This window comes from Chiloscyllium plagiosum, unplaced genomic scaffold, assembly GCF_037043375.1.
Source record: "Chiloscyllium plagiosum isolate Xiang-an unplaced genomic scaffold, Cpla_swu_hap1 HiC_scaffold_6, whole genome shotgun sequence".
Taxonomy (NCBI): Eukaryota; Metazoa; Chordata; class Chondrichthyes; order Orectolobiformes; family Hemiscylliidae; genus Chiloscyllium; species Chiloscyllium plagiosum.
The window spans coordinates 14,201,877-14,215,284 of NW_028270144.1; the positions used below are offsets into that span (position 1 = coordinate 14,201,877).

Sequence of the window (13,408 nt, forward strand, 5' to 3'; positions counted from 1 at the left end):
GTGGATGATCCATCTAGGGTTCCTCCATTAGTCCCCAGCGTCACAGATACTGGTCTCCAGCCAATTTGATTCACTCCACATGATATCAAGAAACAGCTGGAGGCACTGGATACCGCAAAGGCAATGGGCCCTGAAAACATTCCAGCAACAGTACTGAAGACGTGTGCTCCAGAACTTGCCGTTCCCCTAGCCAAGCTCTTCCAGTACAGTTACAACATTGGCATCTACCCGACAGGTATGTCCTGTATAGAAAAAGCAGAACAAATGCAACCCAGCCAATTACTGCCCAGTCAGTCTACTCTCCACCAAGCAGTAAAGTGATGGAAGGGATCATCGACAGTGCTATCAAGCAGCACCTGCTCAGCAACTACCTGCTCAGTGACGCCCAGTTTGGGTTTTGCCAGGGTCACTCAGCTCCTGAGCTCATTACAGCCTTGGTTCAAACATGGGCAAAAGAGCTGAATTCCAGAGGTGAGGTGAGAGTGACAGCTCTTGACACCAAGGTCGCATTTGACCGAGTATGGCATCAGGATCCCTGGCAAAACTGGATTCAATGGGGATTGGTGGCAAACACTCTGCTGGTTACAGTCATACCTGGCACAAAGGTTGTGGTTGTGGAGGGTCAGTCATCTCAGCTCCAGGACATCTCTGCAGGAGTCCCTCAGGGTAGTGTCCAAGGCCCAAGAATCTTCAGCTGCTTCATCAATGACCTTTCCCCTGTCATAAGGTCAGAAGTGGGGATGTTCACCGATGATTGCACAGTGTTCAGCACCATTCGTAGTCCATGCTCAAATGCAATTAGATCTGGACAATATCCAGGCTTGGGCCGAAAGGTGGCAAGTAACATTCACACCATACAAATGCCAGACATCACCAATAAGAGGCACTCTAACCACTGCCCCTTGACATTCAGTGGTACTACCATCACTGAATTCCCCAGTGTCAACATCCTTGGGGGCTACCATTGACCAGAAACTCAACTGGATTCACCAGATAAACACAGTGGCTACAAGACCAGGTCAGAGACTGTGGTGAGTAACTCACCTCCTGACACCCCAAAATCTATCCACTATCTACAAGGCTCAAGTCAGGAGTGTGATAGAATACTCCTCACTTGCCTGGATGGGTGTATCTCTAACAACACTCAACAAGCTTGATACCATCCAGGACCAAGCAATCCACTTGATTGGCTCCCCCTACAAGTTCCCTTCCAAGCCACACACCGCCCTGACTTGGAAATATACTGCCGTTCCTTCACACTCATTGGGTCAAATCCTGGAATTCCCTGCCTATCAGCATTGTGGGTCAACCCACACCAAGTGGACTGCAGCGATTCAAGAAGGCAGCTCACCACCACCTTCTCAAGGGCAAATAGCGATGGGCTATCAATACTGGCCCAGCCAGCAATGCTCAAGTCCCACAAATGAATTTTAAAAAGTACTGGATGTGATTTCACCAAAACAAACTTAGTTTAAAGGCTTACGGAACTGGTCTTTGCCTCCATAACCATTAAATAATTCAGAAAGACATTTCTAAATGAACCCAAACAATATACCACTAACACATTGTTAGAAAACAGATGATGGTTTGCAACAACTGTAACTGGTCAGCGACATCTTCAGGTTCTTGACTCTAAGGCAATTATTGCAACCATCATCAGGTCTAGTCAATGCAATGTATCCAGTCTCACCCATCAAGACAGTGTTCAGCATTTCTTGATAAAGGCAAGCTATGCTTTCTAGAGGAGGACATTCATCCAGGGTGAGTTAAGGTGAAACACAATGCTGCACTGCTACACATGAAGAAGAGGGAATGAAAAATAAAGCAAAGACATCAGCGAAATCTAAGAGGTATCTGGAATATCACTGCTTTCGGAAGCCAGACAATGCATGTGCTTAACATGACACATCCCATGGATGGCATCGATAGAGCTGAAGCCTTTACATCCATCCAAGTGATATACCCAAAAAGAAATGGACAACTTGCATGAAATGGCAAGATAAAAACTGGTGTAAGTTTGAATATCATCTCTCTACACATAAGTTCATCATGTACTTGGATAAACCTGCACAATGTAGTGCAATTCACATATGATAACCTTGCTGCATACAATGGAACTGGCATCCCTTGCAGTAGCATTATTTATCTTCAAAGTCAATATGGCTCCTCAAGACAAACCGCTGAATTCTTTCATGTAGTGTGGCAGTTGATCCAGCCATTACTGGTCCACATGCATGCATAGATTTCAACATTTCTATGATCAATGAGGTCACAAACTCAATAGCTAAAGATTCCAAACTTTAATAACAGATTTCTATGTCAATAAACATAATTGAGACACCCTCTCATTTTACACAAGATGCATTCTGAACGGCGACGCAAGATTGCTGCTGATATTTTCCATTTCCAAGCACATGATTGCATTCTGCAGGCTGATTAGTTCACCAGATTCCCCTTTGTATAACGAATTAAAAATATAGCTGGTGCATTGGTTGTTGATACACTGACTGCCATATTGAGTATGTTCAATGCGTCTGATAATGGTCCATCCTCTTGTCACTACCATCAGTTGAATGATTTCACAGAATGCACCGTTCGTACAGTAAAATTCATGAACATTAAATGTAACATGATTTTCTTAGATTCTCAATTAGTTGTGTTAAATTTACATACTGGTCCTCATTTTCAATTGGATTGAGTCACTATAATGTGTTCAGTCAATCAGTTTTAGTTACATAATATAAGAGTAACATTCTATAAGCACAGAACTCTGACTATGTATACATCTGTGATCTTACAGCAACATAAGTAATTAGTGTTGTTAATGAACTTCAAGATATCTGTCTCTTCAAAAACTGAGATCACATGCTGGCAGTGATGTTCAACCAAAGGCATCAGACCATATCAAGTCGAGGAGCACGCTCGAAAAGTCAGATGGTCTACTTCTTCTCCTAATTCAGTTATATGTTAGTATGCTTGTATGACACATCCCTTTTTTAACACACTGTGAGCGGGTATGTGAGTAGGGAACAGAATGAGAGGTCTTGGGGTATGAATGTATCAGGGGTGTGCGTTACATGGAAAAACTCAGGGCAGATAGTGAGGTCAGGCTGGTAGGTATTTGGGGAAAGAGGTTGTTGCACTGGGGGCAGTTGAGCAAGTCCTGAGGCATGGGTGGGTGGGTTGGCCACTCATCATTGTTGTTAGTCACTGATTGATGACAGAAATAAACACCAGGACAATACTATAGTAAGTATTACCAGGTAAGTGTCATGCATTAGGGTCCAAGTCTCTGAAGCTTATGTCAGTACTGCAGATGTTTTCAGATTTACCTGGGCAATAGAAAATGCCAATTGCAAAATTAAATTACTGCAAGTGTAGAGGGGCAAAACTTCTGAGAGGTCACAGAGTGCAGCAAAAGCAAAAGTCTCATTAGTTGCTGTCAATATTAGAAGATCCAGCCTGATGGTTCAGGTTTATGACATTTTGTTAGAATTTTTGCTAAATCTGGCAGCTTGTCCTTGGGGGCTGATGGTTCGAATCTTCAATGGATGCAGTTCTCTTTTTGTTCACCAAGTAATTCATTCGTTCATTCAAACTCCTCATCAGAAGGATACTTTTTTGAGCTTTACTTTGTCAGGTTTATCACAGGTCACTCGAAGGTCAGATTGTACTGGATAACATTTTCAGACTTGAGGCTTTTTCCCAGAATACCTATTACACAAAACATTATAATTACTTTCATAAGAGAATAAGATCAGTCAAGGTGAAGGAAAGGTCTTTCAAACCCAATAGCATTCACCTCTCCAATATTAAATCTCACCCAGCCTAGCAACCAAATGCATTTTATTGTGTTGAAATATATTGAACTCTACTGATTTACAGGCATTTCTAACATTTAGAATCCTTTGAGGAAAGAACATTCTTTAAGAATCTAATTTAAAATTATGTTCTGCTCATTTAAATTGATGTTCATGAAACCTCCCTTCACCTCCTCTGCCTGATTTAGGTTTTATATATTGTAGGTTCTCCTTGAGATCCCTTTATGAGAAACAAAACCAGGATAAAAGCAGTAATGCTTTGAAATCTCAATCAAGTTATCATTAACCTTTTTCTCTCTATAGTTAAAATGTTCCTCATGGGCTTACGTAGGGTCATCGCCTTTATCCATTGAATCAATCATCATTTCACTTGTCTGCCGTCTCTTTTAAAATGTCGCAATTATGTTTGGATGTAGTGGAGATTTGGAAATTAGTGGAAATTTATGTTTTGTTCTCCCCATCCCTGAGCATTTGAATGTACGTTTTTGATTGTCAAGTGCAGAGTTTAGTTATACAGGCTGACAAGAAACTGGAATGGATGTGACCGACTCAAGGTTATGCTATCCCTTGAATCTAATTCTCCAATATGTATTCTCCCTATGACATTCGAAATTAAGATCCATCAGAACCAATAAATTATAAAGCTGCAGGGTCAACTTAAGCTCCACTGGTCTGACCAACGATTTACATCATACAGTAGAAACTAATCGTTTGCTGTCAGCAATATGCCTGCCCAATATTTGGTATCATAGAAATTTGAACATATTAATTAGGTGCAGGAGTCTACCATTTGACCTCTCAAATCTGCTTTGCCTTTCAACAAGATCATGACTGATCTTCTTATTCGACATTCCTGCCTGTAACTGATAACCTTCCACTTTCTTACTTGTCAAGAATGTATCTACCTCTGCCTTAAAAATATTCACAGACTCTTCTTCCCCTACATTTTGTGGAAGACCAATTTACAGACTGATGACCCTTTGTGAGAACACATTTTCCTGATCTCTGTCTTAAATTGTTAACCTCTCATTTTTAAACACCGATCCCTCGTTCTAGGTTCTCCTACAATGGGAAGCATCCCTTCCGCATTCCCCCAATCAAGATTTTTCAGATTCCGTTTTATGTTTCAGTTATATCGCCTTTTACTCTTCGAAATTCAAGAGGATACAAGCTTAGCCTGTCCAACATTTCCACATAAGACAATCTGCCTATTCCAGGTATTATTCCATAAATTTTCTCTGAAACACTTCCAATGCTTTTGCATCTTTCCTTAAAAAAGGAAACTAATACTGTACACCGTACTCCAGAAATCACCAGCGTTCTGTATAATCAAAGCATAACCTCCCTATTTTTGGTGTTCAATTGCAATAATCAATAACATTCCACTAGCTTTCCTAATTACTTGCTGCATCTACATGCTAATGTTTTATGATTCATATGCTGAAACAGCCAAACCACACTGCTTGTTACAGATCTGCAACCTTTCACTTAGATAATGTCTTTTTTATTATTCTTCCTTCCAATATGGACATTTTCCAACACGATACTCCATTTTTCAGATCTTAGCTTTTTCACTTAGCCTATGTCTTGTAGCTTTCTCTTCAAATTACTTTTCTGTCTTTGTGCCATCAGAAAATTTAGTAACCAAAACTTTCATCCATCTAAATATCCAGGTAAATTGTAAACAGTTGAGGCCCCTGCACTGATTCCACACTCATTTCATCTTGCAAGCCAGAAAATGAAACAATTATGTCACTCTTTGTTTCACGTTAGCTAGCCAATCTTCCATCCATGCCAATATGTAACTCCTATAATATAGTCTTTTTATTTTCTACAATAACCTTTGTTGTGACACCTCATCAATTGCCTCCTGGAGAGTTAGGTTCAGTACATTTACCAGTCACCTTTTATCCACAGTACATGTTACTTCTTTAAAGAACTCTAGTAATTGAATTAAACATGTTTCCCATCATGCTGTCTCTGCTAATGACCTTGAATGTATCTAACTGTCCTATCACATCATATTCTAACATCCGCATGATAAGTGTTAGGCTAACTTGTCTTTAACTTCCTGTTTTCTGTCTCCCTCTCTTTTTGATTAAAGGAGATAAGTATTAGGCAGTTCAACATAATAGGAGGTGAGTACAATGCTGATTGGTTTGCACTGCTGCAGAAGATTAATCCCTACTGTTCCACCTTGCCTTAAATTCTACAACTGCTGATGACTGCTGAACACAACTGCTTGGTGACTTCCAACCTGCATATTTAGGTAACTTTGGGCATGTTTCATATGGGATGCACCGGTCTTCCATTTATCAGTGCTCCTGGAAATTCTATCAGGTGAATGTTAGATATCAGGGAGGTGGCTAAGATATCCCCTCTCAACCTACATTCCAATTGGTGGTGGCCTGTCTTTTCAGGTGTAAAATGGATGATTGTGTGTTGAACTAGTTTAATGTTTAACCAGTTCACTTCTGTCCTTCAGAGAAAGGGACCTGTCTCGCACTTTAGGAAGGATGTGAAAGAATTAGAAAGGGAGCAATAAAGATTTAGAAAGATGGTTCCAGGAATGAGGTACTTCAATTAGCAGGATGCATTTTAGAAATTGAGGCTGTTTTCCATTAAAAAAAGAGTAAGTTGAGAAAGACTGTGTACTATTGCTACTACTGTTACTGCTGCTCCTCCTGGTTCTGCTGCTGGGCCCTATCTGTTGATTTTGGCTGCTGCCGCTGATTTTGATGCTATTCCCTAGGCTCTGCCCGGAGCCATACCTGTGGAATGGTGTGACTGCTGCTGATATTGTTACAGTTGGTGCTGGTGCCGAGGCCTAGTATAGTAGTATACAATCTTGAAACAAAATCTCCGTCCATCAGAAACTCCCCTCACAGTACACTGGCTGTGATCAGCTAGCTCAGAGTCAGTCCCTGAACTGAGGAGATTATGAACCCCTTATTTATATTGATCAGTCAAGGCTTTTCTGATTGGTGTAATGGTCAGAATTAATCTTCAGCAACAGTGCAAACCAAACAGCATTGTATTGACCTCCTACTACATTGAACTGCCTCAAACATAGTCAAGAATCTTATGGTCAATAAGATTCACCTGGTTCCAATCACTAAACTGAGTTTTCCTTTAGCTTCATTTTATCTTCTATGCCCTTTTTAGTGGCTCATTGGATTCTTTCAGAGGCAATCATATTGCGAAGAATAAAAGTAATGCATGGATCAGACCTGAATGAGATTAGAATTCCCAATAATCACCTTTCAGATTTTTAAAAGTTCCTTTTTTACTTTTGTACATTTCAAATTGAAATTTGAATTTAAACTCACAAATGGCTGTGAAAGAATTTGTACTCCTTCTCTGGGACAGTTTTTTTCAGTCACGTGTGGAATGAATTGCCCGAGATACAAATACAGTTACAATATTTAAAAGAGATTTGGACAGGTCCAAAAATAGGAAAGGTTAAGAGGGATGAGAGCCAAATGCAGGCAAATGGGATTACCTTAGATGAAGAAACTTGAGCATGGATGAGTTGCACCGAAGGGTCTGTTGCCATGTTGTATGACTGTATGAATCTATGAATCTCCGAGAGGATATTTGATAGAGTTATTCAATATCCCGAAGGCTCTGGATAGTGTAGATAGAATAGAATAGTTTCTTTCAGTGTGGTGAGTTGTAAACCAAAGGGCAACAATTATCAGAAGGCAGTAATTCAAGGTGAAAGAACCAAAGGCAAATCATTTTTGCTCAGTCTGTGGTTCATATACTGGATGTATTATCCTGGAGTGTGATGGTGGAAGATTCAATGTGGCCTTTGAAAGGGAATTGGATGATCATCTGAGAAGGAAAAATAAGCAGGGTTACATGGGATGGGCAGGGGAGGTGAATAGAATGAGCGAAGTTTCTCTTGTACAGAGACAACATGAACAAAAAGGGCTGAATATCTTCCTTTTGTGCTGTCACAGTTCTACGATTCTATACTCTTCTAGAAGTAATAGGATAAAAACTAATTCAGAGTGTAGCACAGAGGAATAAACCATAGATCAGGTTTACTTAAAATAAAAACAGTACGCCTGATGAAAAACTGAGCAACAAATTATCACAATTAATAAAGTGTATTTGTTCATTCTGAACACAGAAAATGTTCAATGACTAATCTGATTCTTTACCGGCCTCTTCAATAATATTTGACCTGGATGCTAACAACATTGGTTTATAAAGCTTATGATATCAGTTTCTATGGAAGTTCCTATCTTTTTCTTGATGGCCTGATAAGAACTAATGTACTAGAAATACAGCCACTAGATATACACATGGTATGTTTGTTCATTCATCCTCAGCAGTTATGTGCACCCTTCCCAAAGGCAGGCCCTTGATTCATTATCTGCTTTGAGCTTCTTACTGAGCAGTTTTCTTGGCAGTTTGTATCAGTGGTGGTTTGTCGTTGTCTTCCACTCTCAGAGGCAGTGCAAAGAGAAAGCTCTCCAGTCAATCTCAGCTCAAACATAAATTGAACGGGTGCTGTTGATAATAATCCGAATCATATGCTAATCATCTAACTTAACTGGTCCATCAAACACACAGTCCCTTTTGAAATTTGTAGCAAAATCAAGGGAAATCAAAAGTAAAGCTATTAAAATAAATTAAAGCTGCCAATCACACATTATTTATACAGGAATACAGCAGGTAAATGGGTTAAAGAGACTGAATGCCTTTCCTGGCTGAGACTATTGCTACATTACTCTAATGCTCTGTTGCATATAGTTAAAAACAGAGGCAGAATTTTTAAAGGTTGGGTACAGTCGTAGAAAGGTGATTGTAATTGTCTCTGCCGTTAATCCACCATACTGTTGGTTGTAAGTCAATGATTTGGTCAAGTGAACTATTTCTCCATAGTCTTTTTCAATCAAAGCTAGAATTATGGTGATTAGTGGAAAGAAGTCATGTGGAAACTTCAGGTAACCAAGAAAGTCTACCATTCCACAGACTACTCGGCTTCAATTGTTTCTAACAAAATACATATACATGTATTGGTTACTCAAGTTAAATTTGCTTTTGCTTTAATATGTCAATCACAGTACAAAGTTGTAATGAAAACTATCTGAAAGTATTCTGTTGCTTTGGAATTAACCAATATTAAAATATGAAGTTGCAATCAAGCAAAGATATTAGAAAGTGAAGCTCCAAGATAGGCTGGGTAATTTTTTCAAGTAAATCTAGTTTAATCCTCAAATTGGTGAAATAAACATTGAAAATAAAATATAGCATGGACAAAATAATGCATTTCATCTCGCCATCAGCTGCTGCAAGAAATTCTATTTATGAAAGAATATGTTTAGTTGTTTATGAAGATTGTCTACAAGGCTGTCACTTTCTGGTGTTCATAAAGGTTGTGTCTTCTACTTTCTGTAATTTTTAATACTGTGGATTGAAATAAGAAGGAACTGGGATTTACACGGGTGTACGCTACTTTGAAAGCAAGGAATTTGATACCTATATGAACCCTGTTTATACAGCTGTCGGTTCCAGCAATGTCCAGATGAACTGGAGCTGAGGGGTTGTTTATAAGTGAAGCTGATTGGTTTGTGGACTTGGGGACCAGTCATTATTGACAACGGTCCTCTGGCTGTCAACTGCCATGTGATTGGTTGTCAGGTGGCTGAACAGCTTGGGCTGGGAATAAGACAGAGAAAAACTATTTGAACCAGAAGAGAACCCTGCAGATCCACTACAGCCAAAAACTCTTTTTTTCAGTCATCTGCAGTAAACTCTTGTAAACCTAAAGAAAATGGATCTATACTTCCTACAGCAGTTAATGCAAGCTCTGATCTTGAATTGGATAAGTCAAAGTTTTACACATGAACCAACCGCTTTGTGCCTCTTGTAAACCTTGTAAAAGAACGATGAGGGAAACTTTGGCTCACAAGAACAAACCCGACAGATCATGTGAATAAAGATGGGCTAACTGTGTTTCCAGTTGCTCTTCCACCATGTGATTTTTTTTTGCCTGTGTGTGTATGTGTGTCTCAGTCAGTTAAGGGTTTAGGGTTTTAATTTCTGAGTGCCCTTAATTTAGTTTAATTGTTTACCTCTAGATAGAATTAAATGGCCTCTAACAAATACTGATTTCTTGTTAAGTACAGAAACCTGGTCCGTGATTTCTGTCAACTAGGGTATAAAAATTAGGTAGTTTGGAGGTTTTGCATGTTTCTTTTAAAACTTTAACTTTTGTAACAACTCTAAGAATAATGGGAATTGATTGCCAGTGCATGACCCCATTCAGGTGTAACATGTAATGGAATTCCCATGAATTATTTAATCACAATACAATGGTTCACTGTTCACCTTGGGCATGTTATCCTAGATTTCCTAGAACTTATATTTATGTTTTGTTTCATAGGCAGTGTGAGCTTCCATATAGAAATGAAGATTTGTAATTGACACAAGGAAAAAAAGGAGCTGAAATAAGTTCAAACTTGTAACTGTGGCACAAGTGCTTGTAACTATTTCCTATATGATTTTAAGAGGAACTGCTTTAATTTAATGATTTAGGTTATTTGTTCTTTTGTGAGATCTATATGAAGCATCTACACAGCTCACTGTGTTGCTTCCGAATTAATCACAATGCAGCAAAAGAAGATATAAATCTCATTTTTCTATTTTTACCCTCTGAAAGTAAATGTTTTGATCTGTTCATGTATTTATTAAAATGAGTTATAACAATTCAACAGCTGGAGTGATTTAATCACTCTGCACCTCTTCAAAGTTCTAACAGCATTTCAGTAGAACAAAAATAAAAACATGGTTGGGGCCTACTTTTCTGATTCCTCCTCCATTTCTGTACAACATAAAGCTACCTATTTCATCACCTGTTATGTGTTCTGTAGCTCATTCAAAAGGTTGCACAAAGATCCTTTTAGGGTGAAATATCCCAAACACTCAAGTAATTAATCAGTGAGGTACTATCCCCACCGGCTTCAGAACTAATTTGGCAACAACTTCATTCTTAAGGGTCACTGATGAATCTGTTGGTGTCAGTACACTATTGCAGGCTTTTGCATTGGTTTTCACTTATTAAACTGAAGGTAGACTCCTCAATGAAGCCTGGTCATCTTAATTTCATAAATATAGTTAATTCTAGATTTATTTTAAATTGTGCTTCCTGCTATGTAGCTCTCTATTCTACTATACATATCACTAATTAATGCAGGAAAATATCTTTTTTAGGCAATGAATCCTATACCAGAAGTGGGTCAACTACTATGATGCAGCTATCAATTGCCACTGGTTCAGCCACCATCTCAGAAAACTCTACCAGCACTGTACTATTGACTAATGCTGGATTGTCCACCACCATTCAATCTTCTCAAACATCAGCTGCATTTGGATCATCTACTAGCGTTGCCATTGCATCATCCAGCAGCCATGGACTATCAACCACAATTGGGTTATCCACTAGTGAGAAACAGTTTACCACTATTCAGCCATCAATTAGCTTTGGATTAACCAACAGTACTGAATCATCTCTGGAAAATACCGAACTACCATTCAATGACACCACATTATACTCAACAGTGAATTATGGCAATGGGACAACCCTCATTAACATGGATGACAAAGGTAAATATTACTTTATAAATGTGGGTAATTTTTTTTTGACTTTGTGAGTTTAACATATAAATGTTTCATGCAAAAAATGGATGATTTACTTGTGGTACTTTATAGCTGTGCAAAGGATCAACCAGCCAGCTCTAAGTGGTGAGCAACAAAGATGGTGACCATACATGTTGGTAGTTAACTTTTATACTCAGCATTTAAGTTCAATCCTGTGTTTGGAGGGACATTTTTTACGACTTAAGAAGTCAACTTGTGCAGTGACATCTATGGTCGTAAAACAAGAAGGTACAGTCACATTATCCTTTGGCTAACTATCAGACCAGTGATTTTTGGTGAAACATAGACTTTCTTTAGATGGAGCATCCTTCAATAATAAAACACAATTGTTTATTGTCCATGTATTCAAATCTAGTAACTCAATGAAGGTGAAATCAGCCTGAGAAAAGCAGAGATATCTTTATTTTGTACAGTTTATGATTTGCATCTGCAAATAAAACACATAAAACATCTGGAAATAAAACATATTTTAAAGTGTTAAGCCAAACAGAAATATTTAACAGTCATTTCTTGATGATATATATCTGAGATATCTTGATACTGATAAATTATTTCCACATGGTAGATACTTTCACCTTTTCGTACTATTTAAATTATCCCATAATGCTCATTGACCTAGAGTCAGTGGAAAACAGGAGTTTCCTACTGAGCAAGAAGGATCATTTTAACTGTGCATATTTTTCAATTAATATAGGTATATTAATTATATCAAGTGCATGAAGACCCATTTATGTATCAGATACAAATTCCTAATCTTTTTCCTTTTTTTATTCATTCATGGGACATGGGGAGAAATTGGACTTTGCCAGTAGTATTAAATGAGTGATTGTCCACAAGCAGATATTTGAACAGTCTGCCCAATTTCCTTTAATTTCAACCTCAATGAAAAGCAATCTCCACTGAGAAATAAAAAGATTGCTTTATGTGTCACCAAAGACAACTTTCATTGTAGATTCATGATTGCCTGTTGTCCCCAACACTGGAGACCAACTTCACTTCAATTCTCAGTTGCTTGTGATTATTAATTTTTAAGCCTAGTTTCACTTATCACCCATTATTGCCTATGTTTGATAATGCTGGGGAACAGTGTTAATGCTGATTTTCTGCCATGGTGTCAATATTTGTTGCTCATCCCCAATTGCCCTTGAGAGGTGATGTTGAGCCATTATCTTGAATCACGGGAGTTCCTGTTATAGAGATACCCCTGCAGTGAAATTTACACAAATCTACTAAAAGAAATTTCTTGGAGATTATGAGTAATCCTAAAAAGTCTTGTATTTATGGCCTATCTGTACTGACCCTGACAAGTTGGTAGGTCTTTTCTTTGAAATACTGCAATTCGTTTGTCTGAATGTCTAAAATGTACCCTAGCCATGTGAATATCTAGTTTGGGAGCACAAATTTATCAAATGCACCCTATCGATACATGGAAAAAGAAAGCTATATAAACCTAAGTTGGAGTAATATATTTTCCCCTAAACCCATAACTTCTCTATTCTTTCTAGTTCCTAAAATATGTTGTTCCTAAATTTCTACCTGGTTCACCCAATTACCTACATGTGACACAGCAACTTAGCACTGTTAGGTTTATTATGGAGAAATAGCTCTTTAAGTCTCCCTATTACCCATTCATATTTCCAATTCTTTCCAACACTCCATGAAGCTTTATTCAGCATTTCAGAATAAAAAGTAAGCACTATTTTAAAATTATCAATATGTTATTGTATCTTTTGCAGACACTGAAGGCACTGTGTCAGTGGCAGTGGTGATAGTGGTAATTCTGTTCTTGGTGATCTGTGCTGCCATATTACCTTATCTCATCAAATCCTGGCAAGTCAGGAAAAAACTGTATGTATTATTTTGTTAATTTTCATATTGATGCGATTTTCAGTTTGATCAAAATGCTCACAAAT

The 13,408-nt window shown here is 38.3% G+C and overlaps 1 protein-coding gene across 1 annotated transcript in view; it reads left to right on the top strand.

The window, feature by feature from the left end:
* LOC122550456 (T-cell surface protein tactile) overlaps positions 1–13,408 on the top strand; it is a 108,232-nt gene that overhangs the window by 92,621 nt on the left and 2,203 nt on the right. Inside the window, exons 10-11 of the mRNA XM_043691198.2 lie at positions 11,049–11,441; positions 13,232–13,343. Of these exons, the coding sequence (XP_043547133.2) occupies positions 11,049–11,441; positions 13,232–13,343 (505 nt within the window). The remainder of the gene's footprint in view (positions 1–11,048; positions 11,442–13,231; positions 13,344–13,408) is intronic.